At 43.2% G+C, this 15841-nt stretch overlaps 1 protein-coding gene across 1 annotated transcript; it reads right to left on the reverse strand.

The window, feature by feature from the left end:
- Positions 1-10249: 10249 nt before the first annotated feature.
- Positions 10250-14048, reverse strand: HTR1E (5-hydroxytryptamine receptor 1E). The gene has a single exon (XM_033418861.2). It carries the CDS (start codon positions 13860-13862, stop codon positions 12765-12767), a length of 1098 nt encoding a protein of 365 aa, XP_033274752.1. The 5' UTR covers positions 13863-14048; the 3' UTR covers positions 10250-12764.
- Between the last annotated feature and the right edge of the window lie 1793 nt (positions 14049-15841).

Below are 15841 nucleotides of genomic sequence, written 5' to 3' on the forward strand. Positions count from 1 at the left end.
TTATGAACCCATGAGGTAAAGTGCATCTATTGATAGAACAGTTAACTCAAGCATAACTACACACAGAAAAATTATTTTGAAAATACTATTGTAACAATTTGGGGCCATCTAATCCCTCTACACTGTGCTGTGGGCAAAAAGCAAAAACCAAACAAACAAAAAAGACAGAGAGAGCCTGAGAGATGAGGTGAGTGCTCTGTCCTGGCCCTTGTTCTCTAAACTTTCATGGCACTAGTTCCACATCTGCTTGAGGTCCCAAGTGTGCACACTCATCTCCACTGTCTTTCTATTCCAACTTGCTCGAGGATGAGCTCAGACTTTCTGCTTCAGTGTCATCAGAGTTCTGCAAGTATGCTTGTACTGTGCTTGTTATTTCTTTTTTATGTCACTACTTGCTGTTGCTCGAAGTATGAAATGCAGGAGATCTCATCCTCCTGCCAGTTTCTCTTCAAATGGTTTTGGTTGAGAATGTTCTGGATTGAGTTACATTATTCTGTATCATGCAGAGGGTGGTCCCTAGACCAGCGACATCTAGCAATGCACAATCTCAGGACTCACTCCAGAACTACCAAGTCAGAAATATGAGAAAAACGGCCTTTTACTGCATTTTAACACACGGTATTGAAAATGCTACTCAAAGTCTCTCTCTTCCATTATACTTAAATTTCAGTTAAGGAAGGAATCTGTATTGTCTAGCTCACTGCTGAATATCTAGGACCTAGCATAATTCTTGGCAGATAGTAGGTTCTCAGTAAATGTTTGCAGAATGATAAATGAATGGATATCTGCAGAGTAATGGTTGTTTGCTTAACCTAGTTGTTAAGTAACCAGTGTGTTTAGAAGGGCTCAATTGAGGAGTAATGCTAACAGTGCAGACAAATGAGGTGTGTAATTAGCACCTCTGATCCTATTGTTATTTCCCAGAAGAGATTTTCTGCCCAGTTGACTGTGATTAAGCGAAGGTAGACAACCTCCAAAGTGTGAAAAGGATTGGCCCATTTGGCAAAGAAGGTGACCCTTGTTCTCTCCTACTACTGTATCCTCAAATTGTGAGATTGATGATCTGCCCCTTGGCAGTCTGAAACTTTGCTCTCTTTTGATTGAAAAAGGTCATATTCCAGTTAAATCTACTGATTTGTCTCTCTTCCAATTTTATCTCTGAAATTGAAAATCTCCCCACCCTCTCTTCCCCCTCACTTTCTTTTTTTCTTTGGTACAGACTCCCCCTTACCACTCTCTGGCTATTCCAGCACCTGTCTACCTAGTCTTCATTCTTCCAATCCCTTTCATTCAAAGATGCTTTGCAAACTGCAGGTCTGGTCATGTTCTCCTTTGGTTAAAATCCTCAAGCATTTTTCTGCTGCTGGCAGGATGAGATCCAGTGTGCTCAGAGGGGGATTTGAGGCCCTTCATGGACCTGGCTGCCCGGCCAGCCTCTTCTCCTGTCACTCTCCTTCCTAACCCACACTCTGGCCACCACACACCACATCTCATTCCCCAAACACCATCTGCATCTCTGCATCTCCATGCTTTTGTTCATGCTGCGTCTCTGAATAAATTGGCAGCCTAGTGAGCTCATATCATGTTCTGGTTCAAATCTGGAGGGAAGGCTCCCCTCCCCTATCTCCCACAGAACTGTTTATTTCTTTTCTCTGCTCACATACCACACTGAACATGTATCTATTATGCAACGCATCACACTCTGTTGTAATCACTTATTTGTTTACTTCACTTCCTCTTCCAATATATCATATTTTCCTTAATGGCTGGACTGTGCCTTGTTCACAACACAATGTGATGCAAAGCTTGACACAGAGATGTTAATAAAAGTTAGTTGATTGAATAAACTTAATCTTCAAATTATTATTATTATTATTATTTTTTGCGGTACGCGGGCCTCTCACTGCTGTGGCCTCTCCCGCCGCGGAGCACAGGCCCTGGATGTGCAGGCTCAGCAGCCATGGCTCACGGGCCCAGCCACTCCGCGGCATGTGGGATCCTCCCGGACCGGGGCACGAAACCGCATCCCTTGCATCGGCAGGCGGACCCTCAACCACTGTGCCACCAGGGAAGCCCAAATTATTTTTTTTAGTAGACTAAATCCCTACCCACCCTTGCTGGACTTTAGTAATTTCTCCTGGTTATTTTCATTAAGAAAGGGCTCATCTCACTGGAAATATGCCCATTTGCTGGAGTATATTCAGACTTTCAACATTTTTTAAGTTGAAAGAAGGTGATTCTATTCCTCTAGGATGGTTGTGACTGTTAAGCCTGGCTGAGTACATAGTGGTTGTTGATATCATAACTCTGCTCCCCAAAGCCCTCAAAACACTTGGAGAAGATACAAGTGGAATCAGTGAAGCCTGGTGCACAAACCCTTTAAAGATGCCTGTTAGTACTTGTCATGGACTGAATATTGCATCTCCCCAAAATTCGTATATCAAAACCCTCTCCTGCACAATGCAGTGGTATTGGGAGGTGGGGCTTTTGGGAGGTAATTTGGATTAGATGAAAATCGGAGGGTGGATGGATCACACACGAATGGGATTAGCACCATTATGAGAGTCATGAGAGAGCTTGCTTCCTGTCTCTCTCTCTGCTCTCTGCCATATGAAGATTCAAGGAAAAGTCTGCAGTCTGTAACTCAGAAGAGGGCTTTCACCAGAACTGACCATGCTGGCAGTCAGCTGATCCCAGACTTCCATCCTCCAGAACTGTAAATTTCTGTGGTTTATAAGTCAACCATTTCTGTTGTTTCTACGGCATTTCTGTTGTAGCAGCCCCGATGAACTAAGACATTACTTTGATCACTCTGCCCACTGGCCCTCCCACCCTGCCCTTCCTTACTACGGTCCATTCCCAAGGCTAAGACTTAAGGAAATCAACATCACTTGCTCCTTGGGCAAAGAGTAGGTCACTTTATCCTAGGAACCAAAACAAAAGACAAGTAGCAACAACAATTGAAAAAAACCTATAATGGATAGAATTGAAATCCATGGAGTAAAAACTAATTTAGTTTCATGAGGGTAACTGAAGGGTATCAGGGAGTCATGGAAACAGTGTACGTTTTCACCCTAGAAAGGTCACTGGAAAGAAAAGACTTGAACCTGGTCCAACGGCACTTACTGTCCAAATGGAGCCAGCGTGGCTGTTCCAAAAGCTCCCGGCTCAGAGGCCTTGGAGCTCTGTGTGTCAGGGCTCCTGTGGTTGGAAGAGAGAACAGTGCAGGTTATGGCAGGTGGTGGTGATCGACTGTGATGGTAACTGCTGTTAAAAGAGAGACAGGAGTCTCTGGAACATTCTTACAGCTAAACCTCAAGGATCTGGAGCATAGTTTGGGGACCGGAAGGCTGTCAGGAATTGTAAGAGGCAGCTCTTGATGACAGGTGACACTGTTAGTTCCTTGGGAGCAGGAATTAACTGAGCTTCATTCTACCCCTTTGCCATGGATGTGAGGTGACTACTCTTTTTGTTTCAACTCCCCTTTGCTTATCTTTCTACTCCTGCTTCCCTTGACAGCGGAATGTCTCTTCATATATTTTTCGTTCAAATTTCTGAGAGGTAAGAATGTCATCGTTGCAACTTATCACTTTCTGTCTGGGGGGAGCTTTTGTACCAGGCTACCCCACAGCACACAGCCAGCCTGTAGACACAGTTGTTCTTGGGGCCGGTGCCTGCTGCACTGACCAATCAGCTGATGGATGATAGGGGAGAGGGTGTCACATGGTACCACGTGGTGGATTGTGGTTCAAGAACCACCTAGAGATGCTTTACTCTGTTGTGCCTGTGTCTCCTAACCCATTTAGAAGGAGTTTGTGGGCAAGTCAGGTGTTCTAAGGCAAGATGTCTTGGCTATAGACATATTTTGGAAACTCTGATCATGATTTCTCCTAGGTATTACCAGTGAGGCTGAGATCCCCATAGGCTCCTGTTCCAGTTTGTACTGTATCCAGCAATCATACATGAAAGGACATGTGCATACATGGTACACCTGATGTTGCATTTCTAATTGGAATCATTCAATCAAGGACACTTGCCTGTATCAAACGTACCTTTGCTTTCCTTACTGTGCTTGAGGACATTGTTTTTGTTTCTACGTGTGTGTGTGTGTGTGTGTGTGTGTGTGTGTGTGTGTGTGTGATTAGAAAGGGAAGTCAGGCCTTAGTTCTTCATTAGTGAGAAACTGATAAGAAGTATTCAGGTAAAGTTGTCAGGTAAGAAGACGCATGCTGCCTCAAAAGTTTTATAGTCTATGTCAACACCATTTACCTTATGGATGTTCTTTTTTAAAATAAATTTATTTATTTTATTTTTTGGCTGCATTGGGTCTTTGTTGCTGTGCGCGGGCTTTCTCTAGGTGCGTTGAGCAGGGGTTACTCTCCGTTGCAGTGTGTGGGCTTCTCACTGCAGTGGCTTCTCTTGCTGTGGAGCACAGGCTCTAGGTGCACAGGCTTCAGTAGTTGTGGCACGCAGGCTCAGTAGTTGTGGCTTGTGGGCTCTAGAGTGCAGGCTAGTAGTTGTGGCGCACGGGCTTAGTTGCTCCGTGGCATGTGGGATCTTCCCGGACCAGGGCTTGAACCCGTGTCCCCTGCATTGGCAGGTGGATTCTTAACCACTGCACCACCAGGGAAGTCCCTGGATGTTCTTCTTGTTCTCTATAAAACACCTCTTTTTCCCCCACCTGCAAAGTACAGCTAGAAAGGATGGCTGATGGTTCAGCTTGCAGCCTTAGCTTTTTTATATCACTGCTTCGTGCCTCTGAATGTGTATTTTATCAGCATCCTTTTTTTTTTTTTTAACTGACCTGCATAAACACTTTTGTTATATTGCCCGACTTGTTCTCCTTTGTTATCCAAATTCCAACTCAGGCTTGATTGCTTAACTGAGTAATTGATTTATTCATTTGACAATTTCTTATTGAGTGCCTAACCATGAACCAGAAACACTTGGGGTCACTGGTCTGTTTATTATTAGACTGCTTACAAGTCTAAATTTTCCTCAGAGAACTGTTTCCATCGCCATTCCTTTGGATGTCTTCATAAATTGGCATTTCCTAAATCATCCCTTGACATTTGACTATTTGATACCACATGAACTGGAAAAACATGTCCATATGACCTTGTTTCTTGTATCTATGTTGTTCATACATTTTCTTTGAAGAACCATTCATTCTTTTCCATTCTTCAGAGCTTCTGGTATCACCTTCACTTTCCCTAAGAATCAGATGAGCAAAATGCTCTCCTCTGCCTCATTTTTCCCTCATCCTCTTAGCAAAGGCAATGTTTATAAATCCCTCTAAAATTATATTTTATCCAAACAGAAAATAAATATAATCAGCTTTCTGCAAATCTGCCTTGAAGACCAGGGTCTCATAGTCTTACACCTAGATTTTCTGTCCTCTTTTCCCTTTTATTTTCCCCTTACAGAGATCCCAGTGCTTAGGTAGATGCCAAACTCATGCCAGATTCTCACTTGGTGTTTGTGGACCCAAAACCATCACCAATATTATCTTCTGACCTCTACTCTTTCCATTGCTGTATTCTTGCTTTCTTCATATCATTGCTGTTATACCTTTTTCTTTTTCAATGAAAAGTTTCCATAATCTACCCACACTCATGGCAGATGGTCAGTCAGTATTCTTTGAGTACCTAAGACTTTGCTGATATAATTTTCTAGCTCCTCTTGTTGCTGTTTCTTTTGTATCATCACTGTCCTGATGCCTTCTTTTCTTTGTAAATATTTGACAATTCCGCTTCTGCATAGAGAAGGGACCCTCCTTACCCAGGACATACTTCTGCTTCTGAATTTCTTAAAGTCTGTAATCAATGTGTTCATTTCAATTAAATTCAGCAGACATATAAATTATATAAATTGAATGCTACTACGTACCACCCTCTGTGCTGGGTGCTGAGAGCTTCCAGGGAGCCAACAGATTACTTTCCTGAAGCAATTCTCCCCTCAGAGTGATTCCCTTCTATTATGAAGGGAATAATTTCAACCCTTTTTTATGGCAAGGCTGAAGCCTGCTGTGAATTCCCCAGGGTTTATGGGGTGAAAGGAGGATAATTTAAGGGTCCTGGATGATTTAAGGGTCCCAGGAACATCCAGTATCTTCCTTTCTACCATTTGAAATAGCTCTTCTTCCTACTGACAGGTATCTAAGATTGTCTTTTAATTCTAAGCCTGAGGTGACTTAGGTGAGACTTCAGTTTTCAAAAACATTTCCAGCAGGTAAGGATATGAGTTAGTCCTTTGAAGCATCAATATCTCCTCTTTGATGATAGACATTTTATTGGGTCCCTTTTCTTAACGACCTCTGCCAGTGTCACAGGAAACTCTCTAACCAATGTGGTGTCTGTATGTGTTGGCCTGACCCTCATTTTGATATTGGCAGATTCAAATTAGTCTCGAGCCTTTGAAGCCCTCCATGGTTTACAATAAAAGTTCATAGGCAGCACTTTCACCATGCGTAGTCTTTAAGTTCTCAAATATCCCCAAGCCAACACCGGAATTAACATTAGACCCCTGAGTATCCCCACGCTGATGCTGATACACCTGGGGTTTTCAGCAGGTGGTGATAATGGTGCTAATGGTATTCTGGGTGGGGCAATTCTTTATTGAGTGGGACTGGCTTTTATTTTTAAAAAATATTTATTTATTTATTTGGCTGCACCGGGTCTTAGTTGCAGCATGCAGGATCTAGTTCCCTGACCAGGGATCGGACCGAGGCCCCCTGCACTGAGGGCGTGGATAACCGCTGGACCACCAGGGAAGTCCTGGCTTTTTTTTTTTTTTTTTTTTTGCGGTACGCGGGCCTCTCACTGTTGTGGCCTCTCCCGTTGCGGAGCACAGGCTCCGGACGCGCAGGCTCAGCGGCCATGGCTCACGGGCCCAGCTGCTCCGCGGCATGTGGGATCTTCCCGGACCGGGGCACGAACCTTCGTCCCCTGCATCGGCAAGCGGACTCTCAACCACTGCGCCACCAGGGAAGCCCCTGGCTTTTTTTTAATTGCAGGATTTAGCCTCCTTGTCTCCTACTACAAAATGCCACTGGTGTTCTCTACTGAAATAACTAAATGTGCTCACAGACATTCCCAAATACCTCTTAGAACCACTGTGTGATGCTCAGACATGTTCCCATCTCATTAATCACTTTTCCTTATTTCCTGCTGATTATAGTTGATCATTTTAGGCACAGTGCCTTTTCACATGTTGCTCTTGGTGGCCCTTGTAAACTGAAAAAGATTTCATCCCATTCTCATATACAATGGTTGTCACTGTCTCATCACTTTTAATTTAAAAATTACCTTTACTTGTATTTCTGTTGTAGTCATATACTCCTTTTTGCTGTTTTTTTCTAATGTTCTCACTGTTTTTGTAAATACTGTACATAATGAAGTTATGTGTAGAAGGCCTTAAAAATTAAGCAAACACAGCAAATAAACAAACACACATGAGTAGACTAAGACCAACGTGATGGTCGAAACTAAAATGACTTGTACAGGAAACCAGCAGAGCTAGTTGCTGGATGTTGCTCTGCAGCTGACCTTGTACACAATTATCAGTTTGCAAACTGAAGTTCATAAGTGTGGAAGGCCTATACAGTTATTCAAAGCAGATAGTAGTAGCAATGCTACTAGGGGTACTTACTGACACCAGTTACAACCAAAGCTTCTACCAGGCCTCCAAGGGAGTGACATGTCCAAGAATTCTTTTACCAAGTACACAAAACAGGAAGTCCTAATTTATTAGTTAATGGAGGTGATTGAAATGTCACCCCTGGGTTTTACTTTTAATCTGCTAATGTTTACCCTAGAAACACTGACCATATCAGAAGGTACTGTTACTTCACTCAAGCTTTAATTTAAAGGAGCAATAGTGGTCAATAGCAGCTAGCCCTATCAGTTAGATGAGTAAACCAAACAACAGAATTTTTTTCAACAAGTTTGATTTATACTAGGAAGCATATACAGATTCTTTGCTAAGGGCAGCGGTGGGTAGGTATGAGAAAATATATTTAATTAGGATTTATCTAGTAAATTAGAAATGAGATTTATCTAGTAAATTAGGAATGAAATTTATCTAGTTAGTGAAAGTGAGTAAGTGAAAATTAGTTATGCTTCTGCTTCTTTGTTTTTTATTTCTTTAGACTCTTAAAAATTTTTAACTCTTGGGCTTCCCTGGTGGCGCAGTGGTTGAGAGTCCCCCTGCCGATGCAGGGGACACGGGTTCGTGCCCCAGTCCGGGAAGATCCCACATGCCGCGGAGCGGCTGGGCCCGTGAGCCATGGCCACTGAGCCTGCGCGTCCGGAGCCTGTGCTCCGCAGCGGGAGAGGCCACAACAGTGAGAGGCCCACGTACCACAAAAAAAAAAAATAAAAAAATAAAAATTTTAAACTCTTATAATTGCCAAGAATTTTCAATGATGACATATGGGGGGGTGATAAGAAAGCAAGCGAGTTGCCCATATAGTTTTTAGATATTATAGATATTACAGTCATGATAAATACTAGATTTTCAGCATAGGCACGATCTCAGTTAAATCACCTGTAATTTAAATCTCAACATCCTGGTACATAGATCACCATTAGCTGGACAGCTGTCTGACTTGCCTTGTAATATTTGAGCTGCACATACAGAAACCAATATCCCCTTGTGGAAAAGACTGCTCATTAGCCCCTTGTATCCATCCTTTCCTGCTTCCTTTTATTATAAAGTTCTCACTTTAAGCAAGGCACATGGTTGCCCAACTAGAGATTCACCCCCTTATTCTCTTTTACAGCTTGGTGTGGCCATGTGACCAAGTTATTGTCAATGGGCTATAAGGAGAGGTAAATGTGTACAATTTCCACATGACTTCCTTAAAAGGAAGTTGTTTGCTCTCCATTTCTCTCTCCTCCGTTCTATGGACTGGAACGTGGATGTGATTGTGAGTCAGCTTTGGCCATGCAGACGAGGACAAGCCTTGAGGGGACGGCAGAGCCACAAAATGGAAGGACCTGAGTCCCTGGAGGACATCGTGGAGCAGAGTCTCCTGCTCACTCTGGGCTGCCCTCCTACCTCTTGACTGTCATGTGAGAGGAAAGAAACTATCTTGTTTGAACTACTATACTCGGGGGTCTCTTCTTTGAGAGCAGCTTAGCTTGAATCCTAACCAGTAAAGGACATTCATGTATTCAGTGGAGAGAGAAATCCATTTTCTTTCCATGTGGAAGCATTCCTAGCAGTTTTTGAACAAAGATGGGAATGTTAGGGTAAGTTTTAAAAAAAAAGGAAGTGTGTTATTACATCATAGGATTTTAAAAGTTTGGTTTTCTCACTGAGAGAACATTGCACATTTACATTTCTTTTCTGGGAACATTTATTGAGTGCCTACTGTGTGCAAAACACTGTAGGAGGCCCTGGGGATACAGAGATGAAACAGACACAGTTCCTGCCCTCAAGGAGCTCACAATCTACTATAGCAGACAGAAGAAATATACAAACAAATGCACTACAAGATAGGATGCATATAACAATAGAGATCCCAGTGAGCTTCTTCGGGAGCATAGAGCTGGGAGAGGACTTTCACATGACAGAGAAGGAAGGAGGTCCTCAGGAAGGCTTCGCAGAAGAGACTGCATTTGCACTCCATGGTGAAGGACTGGGAGAAGAAAGATGGGAAGCCAGGGGGTCAGGTTTCTGGAGCAGTGGGGACAAATGTTAGGGGAGCTCAGAAAACACAGGAAATCTCCAGACTTTTCTGGAATATGAGGTGGGTGAGAAGAAGTGCTGAGACTTAATTCTGGAAATGTGGTTTGAGGCCACATAGTGAAGAAGCCTTGAATGTTATATTTAGGAATTTTAATTTATTTTGTACTGGTGGGAAAATATTAAGGGATTTTGAGCACTGAAGTTAGAAATCGACAGGACATTCTAGGAGACTGAATCTCAGGCTTTGGCATGCACCAGAATCTCCTAGAGGGCTTGTTAAGATAGAGATGGATGCCCCCCCCCTTAGAATTTCTGACGTGGTGGGTCTTCAGTGGGGCCCTAGACTTTGCATTTCTTTTTTTTTTTTTTTTTTTTTTTTTTTGCAGCACGCGGGCCTCTCACTGCTGTGGCCTCTCCCGGCTCCGGACGCGCAGGCTCAGCGGCCATGGCCCACGGGCCCAGCCGCTCCGCGGCACATGGGATCCTCCCGGACCGGGGCACGAACCCGTGTCCCCTGCATCGGCAGGCGGACTCTCAACCACTGCACCACCAGGGAAGCCCTAGACTTTGCATTTCTATCAAGTTCCCAGGTGATACTGACACTGCTGGTCTGGAGATGTTGCTTTGAGAACCACTGTTCTAGGAAAATGTATCTGGCAGGTGTGCAGGGGCAGAGTAGCAGGTCTGCAGGGGCACAGTTGCAGGTGAGGGGTCCAGAGGTAGGTGGATCAGATAAGAAGATTGGTCCAGGGGAGAGGACCAAGTTATTGGAGAAGAGGGGTGAATATACAAACATTGCTACAGAGGTAAATGGATAAGACTTTTATACTATCTGGATGTGAGAGACAAGCTACAAAGAGAGAGAATCTCATTGACCTAATGTAAATGATAAAAAGCATGGTAATCCTGTTATCTGAGATTGAGAAGGTGGAAAAGGAGAAGGTATGAGTGTGGGAAATGATCATGAGTTCAGTTTAGAAAGGCTGTGTTTGAGGCACCAACAGAGTGTTAGTAGGGAGATGTTCACCAGACATAATTCATGGGTCTAGGGTTTGAGAAAGAGAGAGATCAGAATTAAAGACACACATTTTAGAGCCTCAGGCATGGAACTATTTGTGGAAATGATGGAGGTTGGGGTGGAGTATGAATATACGGGAGGTGAGAGCTGAGGATAAACCCCTAGGATGAAGAAAAGGAGGCAAAGAATGAGAAGGTAGCTGGAGAACCAGGTTAGTAAAGGGATCCTGGAAGGCATGGGCTTAAACAAGAAAGGGATGGTTAGCTGTTTTAACTGATGAGAGTGGGAAGTAGATAAGGACAGAGGAAAGGACACTGGATTTGCCCATTGGCAAGTCGCCGATACCCTTTGGGAGATCAGTTTTGGGGGAACTGGGTGGGGCATACCCAGATGGCAAAGGAGAGAAAAGTTAGTGGAAGGGGAGAAGTGGAGGTAGAACGAGCAGGTTGATGACTGGGGAGACTCAGATGGGAGAGTGTGGGGAGAGATGGAGCAGGGGCCAGAAGGGGAAGTAGGGCCGGAGGACATTGGTTCTAATGTCTAAGAGACTTGAGCAAACTGATGGGTGAGATTAAAGAAAAGTGGGGAGAGGAAGGGATGGTGGGAGGGAGGGAGAGAGAGAGAGAGAGGAAAGTAGCAAGATTACAGAAAATTTGAGAGGGGATAGAACTAAGGGGTAAAACATGGAGGTGGAAGTGGGCAGGGGGCAAAGCAATGTCTTTTCGACAAACAAACAAGAGATGTGATCTGGGGGGAGTGAAGAGGTGGGAGAGGCTGTGGATGGGAGGTGAGGAGCAGAGGTCTAGAACAGTCACTTACTGCGGAGTGTCCAAGAACTTCCACCCTTTCAGTCCCTTCTGTCATCACTCTTGACTTAGTGACGAGCTCCACCATACGACTAGAGCCATCAGTCCAAGTTGGCCACGCACTGTGTGGCCTTGGGTCCCACCTGCAGCCTCCTGGCCCCAGTCTGCAGTCCAGTATGGAAGCTATAGGGATTCCAGGAGACACAATTTCATACTCATTTGCTAGTGGGTGGCCTTTGCTGTAAACACAGATTTTCAATTTTTAATTTTTTTTCCAAGTGCACAGCTGGTAACTTAATGAGCAACAGTCTCCAACAAAGTTCTTCAGGTAATGGATTCTCTCATTTGGTCCCTGCACCCCTTAATGGGTTCAGCAGCTTAATACTGCTTTAAAAGTTCTCCACATTTGACTTGTACTCACACGTTAATCCTGCTAGAATGGGAGAGTGTACTCGAGGCTTAGCTGGGACACTTCTTAGAACTGGAGGAGGCCCAATATGTCTGTCAGGTTAAATAGGAACAAAATGACCAATTTCCATGATTGTTTTATAATACTATTTGCTTATGTTTCACATTCATAGTCAAAGACCTAGGAAAGTGCCAGTACATTCATTCCAAGTTCTGTTTAGAGAATGAGGATGTGTATTTAATCATGAACTAAGAAGACATGCCAGCTGTACTATTTGTGTTGGAAAGGAGTGGGCCATGTAATCATAATAAGTGGCTTTAGATCAGGTCTGCAAGCAGTAGATGACAGCGCACCACTTTTTTTTCTTTTAATGCTTTATGTGGTCACGCAGTTTCCACTGGAATTGGTAAGCATTTGGATCCATATGCTCAGAACTAACGCCACACACCAGGGCAAGTTATCAGATATTTGATTTATAAGTAATAAGAAATTCTCCAAATGAAGATTTATTTTGGTATTCTTTAATTGCAGGGTTAACTGAAGTGGCTAAAAAAGTGAAAAGTATTTACTATTTTACCTTACTATTACTGCTGTGAAATTTCTGTTTTTGTATGATAGTGTTTATTTGCAATTAGGTACCACAAATAAGACCAGAGGTAGAAAACAGCACACCCAATAACAAGCCTCAAACAAAACAGAAAACAAACAAACAAAAACCAAGACCACACATACTTACAAACCTCCTGAACCAACTATGTTCAAGAATTAATAAGTTGCACCCCTTACCCCTGTGCACTCACGAGGCTGGTAAAAGTCATGCCTTCCAGCTTTTTACAATCTAAGTATGTTCTCGGCACCGAATAAGCTTTTTAAAAGCCAGCTTAAAGTCTTCATTAAAACTTGTGTAGAGCAGAGGGTTGATCAGAGAATTAACATAACCAAGCCATGTCAAAAAATCGGCCACTTCAGAGGACACGGTGTAGATGCTCAGACCCACAATCAGCTCTTTGATGAAGAATGGCAGCCAGGACATGATGAATGCACCCAAAATCAGTCCGAGGATGCGTGCTGCCTTGCGCTCCCTGGTACTGGAGATGTGCTGGCGTTCTCCCGGGTTATCTAGGTCATGGGCAAAGGGAGGGATCCTGATGGAGGTGTGGATCTTTTCAAACTCTGTGGGAGGGTCTGAGGTGGAGAAGTCAGACACACAGAAAGTCTGTGTCAGTTTACAACTGGCGAACGAATTTTGGCTATCCGTGCTTCTGTTGCTTAAGTGCCGGCTTGATCCTCTTTTCTGGTAAAGGCTCTTGGCTGCATGGTAAATCCGGTAATAGAGAATCAGTATCAAAGTCAAGGGGATGTAAAATGCCCCAAGTGTGGAGTAAATGGTGTAGATGATGTGGTCGTGCTGGATGGTGCACTGACCAGGGGGCAGGCTGAGTTGGCGGTGGCTCCTCCAGAACAGAGGGGGCATGGAGATGAAGACGGAGATGGTCCAGACCGTGAGGATCATCAGCCCGGCCCTCTTGGCCGTCCTCTTCCTGGCGTACTCAATAGCGTTGGTGATGGCCCAGTACCTGTCCAGGGCAATCACACAGAGATGAAGGATGGAGCAGGTGCAGCAGGTCATGTCCACACTCAGCCACACCTCGCAGATGAAGTACCCCAGCTTCCAGCTGTCCGTGACGATGTACGTGATGCTCAAGGGCATGACGAGCACGGCCACCAGGAGGTCCGTCACAGCCAGAGAACAGATCAGGTAGTTGGCAGGCTGGTGGAGCTTCTTGGTGGTGCAGATGGCCATGATCACGGCCGAGTTTAGCAGCATGGTCAGGGCGGTGATGATCACCAGAGTCATGGAAATGAGCATCTTCTCAGTGATGGTCTTGGGTCTCACAGCCACACTGGCTTCTGGGGTACAGTTAGTGATGTTCATTTTCCCCTGTTCTAATCTACACTGTGGAGAAGCTGATGGTTATTTTCCTGCAGTTGGAAACTATGTAGACTTGAAACTCTCTCATTTGTAAGGAGGCGGTAATTTTTTCTTCAGCTGCAGTCTCTTGGGTTCCATTTCGTGTGGGTAAAGGGAAGCACCACAGCATTTCTTCTGAATGGAGGGTTCCTGGAAAATAGTATGCTACTGGTTAATGAATGAAAAAGCCATATTCTTCATGGACATACATACACTAGCAAATGTAAAATAGATAGCTAGTGGGAAGCAGCCACATAGCACAGGGAGATCAGCTCGGTGCTTTGTGACCACCTAGAGGGATGGGATAGGGAGGGTGGGAGGGAGACGCAAGAAGGAGGAGATATGGGGATATATGTATATGTATAGCTGATTCACTTTGTTATAAAACAGAAACTAACACACCATTGTAAAGCAATTATACTCCAATAAAGATATATTTTTTAAAAAGCCATATTCTTTTACCTGGAAGACAAAATGACAGTATTTTGGTATTCATAAAATCTTTACATATTTTTGATATAAGTTTTTTCTTATTTGAATGTAATCTTCATCTTTTTTAAAAATTGAAGTATAGTTGGTATACAATATTATATAATATAGAGGTGTACAATATAGTGATTCACAATTTTTTTTTTTTTTTTTTTTTTTTGGTCAGTGTGGCATGTGGGATCTTTTTTCCCTGACCAGGGATTGAACCCCTGCCAGTTGTAGTGGAAGCGTGGAGTTTTAACCACTGGACCTCCAGGGAAGTCCCGTGAGTCACAATTTTTAAAGGTTATACTCTATTTATTGTTATTATAAAGTATTGGCTATAGTCCCTGTGCTGTACAATATATCTTTGTAGCTTATTTTTAATGTTTTTTAATTTTTATTTTTTTGCGGTACGCGGGCCTCTCACTGTTGTGGCCTCTCCCGCTGCGGAGCACAGGCTCCGGACCCGCAGGCTCAGCGGCCATGGCTCACGGGCCCAGCCGCTCCGCGGCATGTGGGATCCTCCCGGACCGGGGGCACGAACCCGTGTCCCCTGCATTGGCAGGCGGACTCTCAACCACTGTGCCACCAGGGAAGCCCTGTAGCTTATTTTATACATAATAGATTCTATACATAATACAATCTATTATGTATACTTCTTAATCCTCTACCCCTATACAGCCCCTCCTCCCTTCCCTCTCCCCACTGGTAACCACTAGTTTGTTCTCTATATCTGTGAGTCTGTTTCTTTTTCGTTATATTCACTAATAAACTTCATCTTTACATTATTATTCAAATGCTACATTTTTAAAAAATTCCCAAACTCTTTATGAGGAAGACATTATCAAATTTTAATTCTATCTTGCAACCCAAATTACTGTCTCATTTAAATTTATAAGGCTTTTTACACTTGGAAACATATATTCACATAATATCATGCTTTAAAAATTCTGGGACCATTACATTAAAGGAAAAATTATATTGTTTATAGTAAGAAGCCTTCAAACCAGATTTTAAAGTTTCACAGAAAATATTTAACTTCAGAGATATTTTAGTGTCACAATGGGATGGTGCAATTTCGTCTAATTATTTCTGACATTTTACGTATCCCACTGTGCCTTTCTCTGGAGAAAAGAGAGAAAAAAGGATATAACGTCACCTTGATGTTTATGGCAAATTGTTCTCAGAGTAATACAGTAAATTGACTATGAAACAGAATGATCACCAAGCTCAAAGATCTCTATATTTTTTAAAATGTGTTTAGTTTTGGTTAACATTTGTGTTTATCTATCCATCTATCTATCTATCATCTTTCTAACTACCTATCTGTCTTGTCACCTGTCTACTGGAACACTGTCATTAAACTGGGCAGTCAATGAGATAGTGACATTTACTGAATGCATAGCTGTAAGGAATTTTTAAAAAGTAAAGTCAAATATAAATGTATATTCATGAGAATAAGTCAAAATCTG

The sequence above is a fragment of the Orcinus orca genome, chromosome 12 (assembly GCF_937001465.1).
Source record: "Orcinus orca chromosome 12, mOrcOrc1.1, whole genome shotgun sequence".
NCBI lineage: Eukaryota > Metazoa > Chordata > Mammalia > Artiodactyla > Delphinidae > Orcinus > Orcinus orca.

Coding starts and splice junctions, on each gene's coding strand:
- HTR1E (XM_033418861.2), bottom strand. CDS start 13,862: ATGAACATCACTAACTGTACCCCAGAAGCCAGTGTGGCTGTGAGACCC.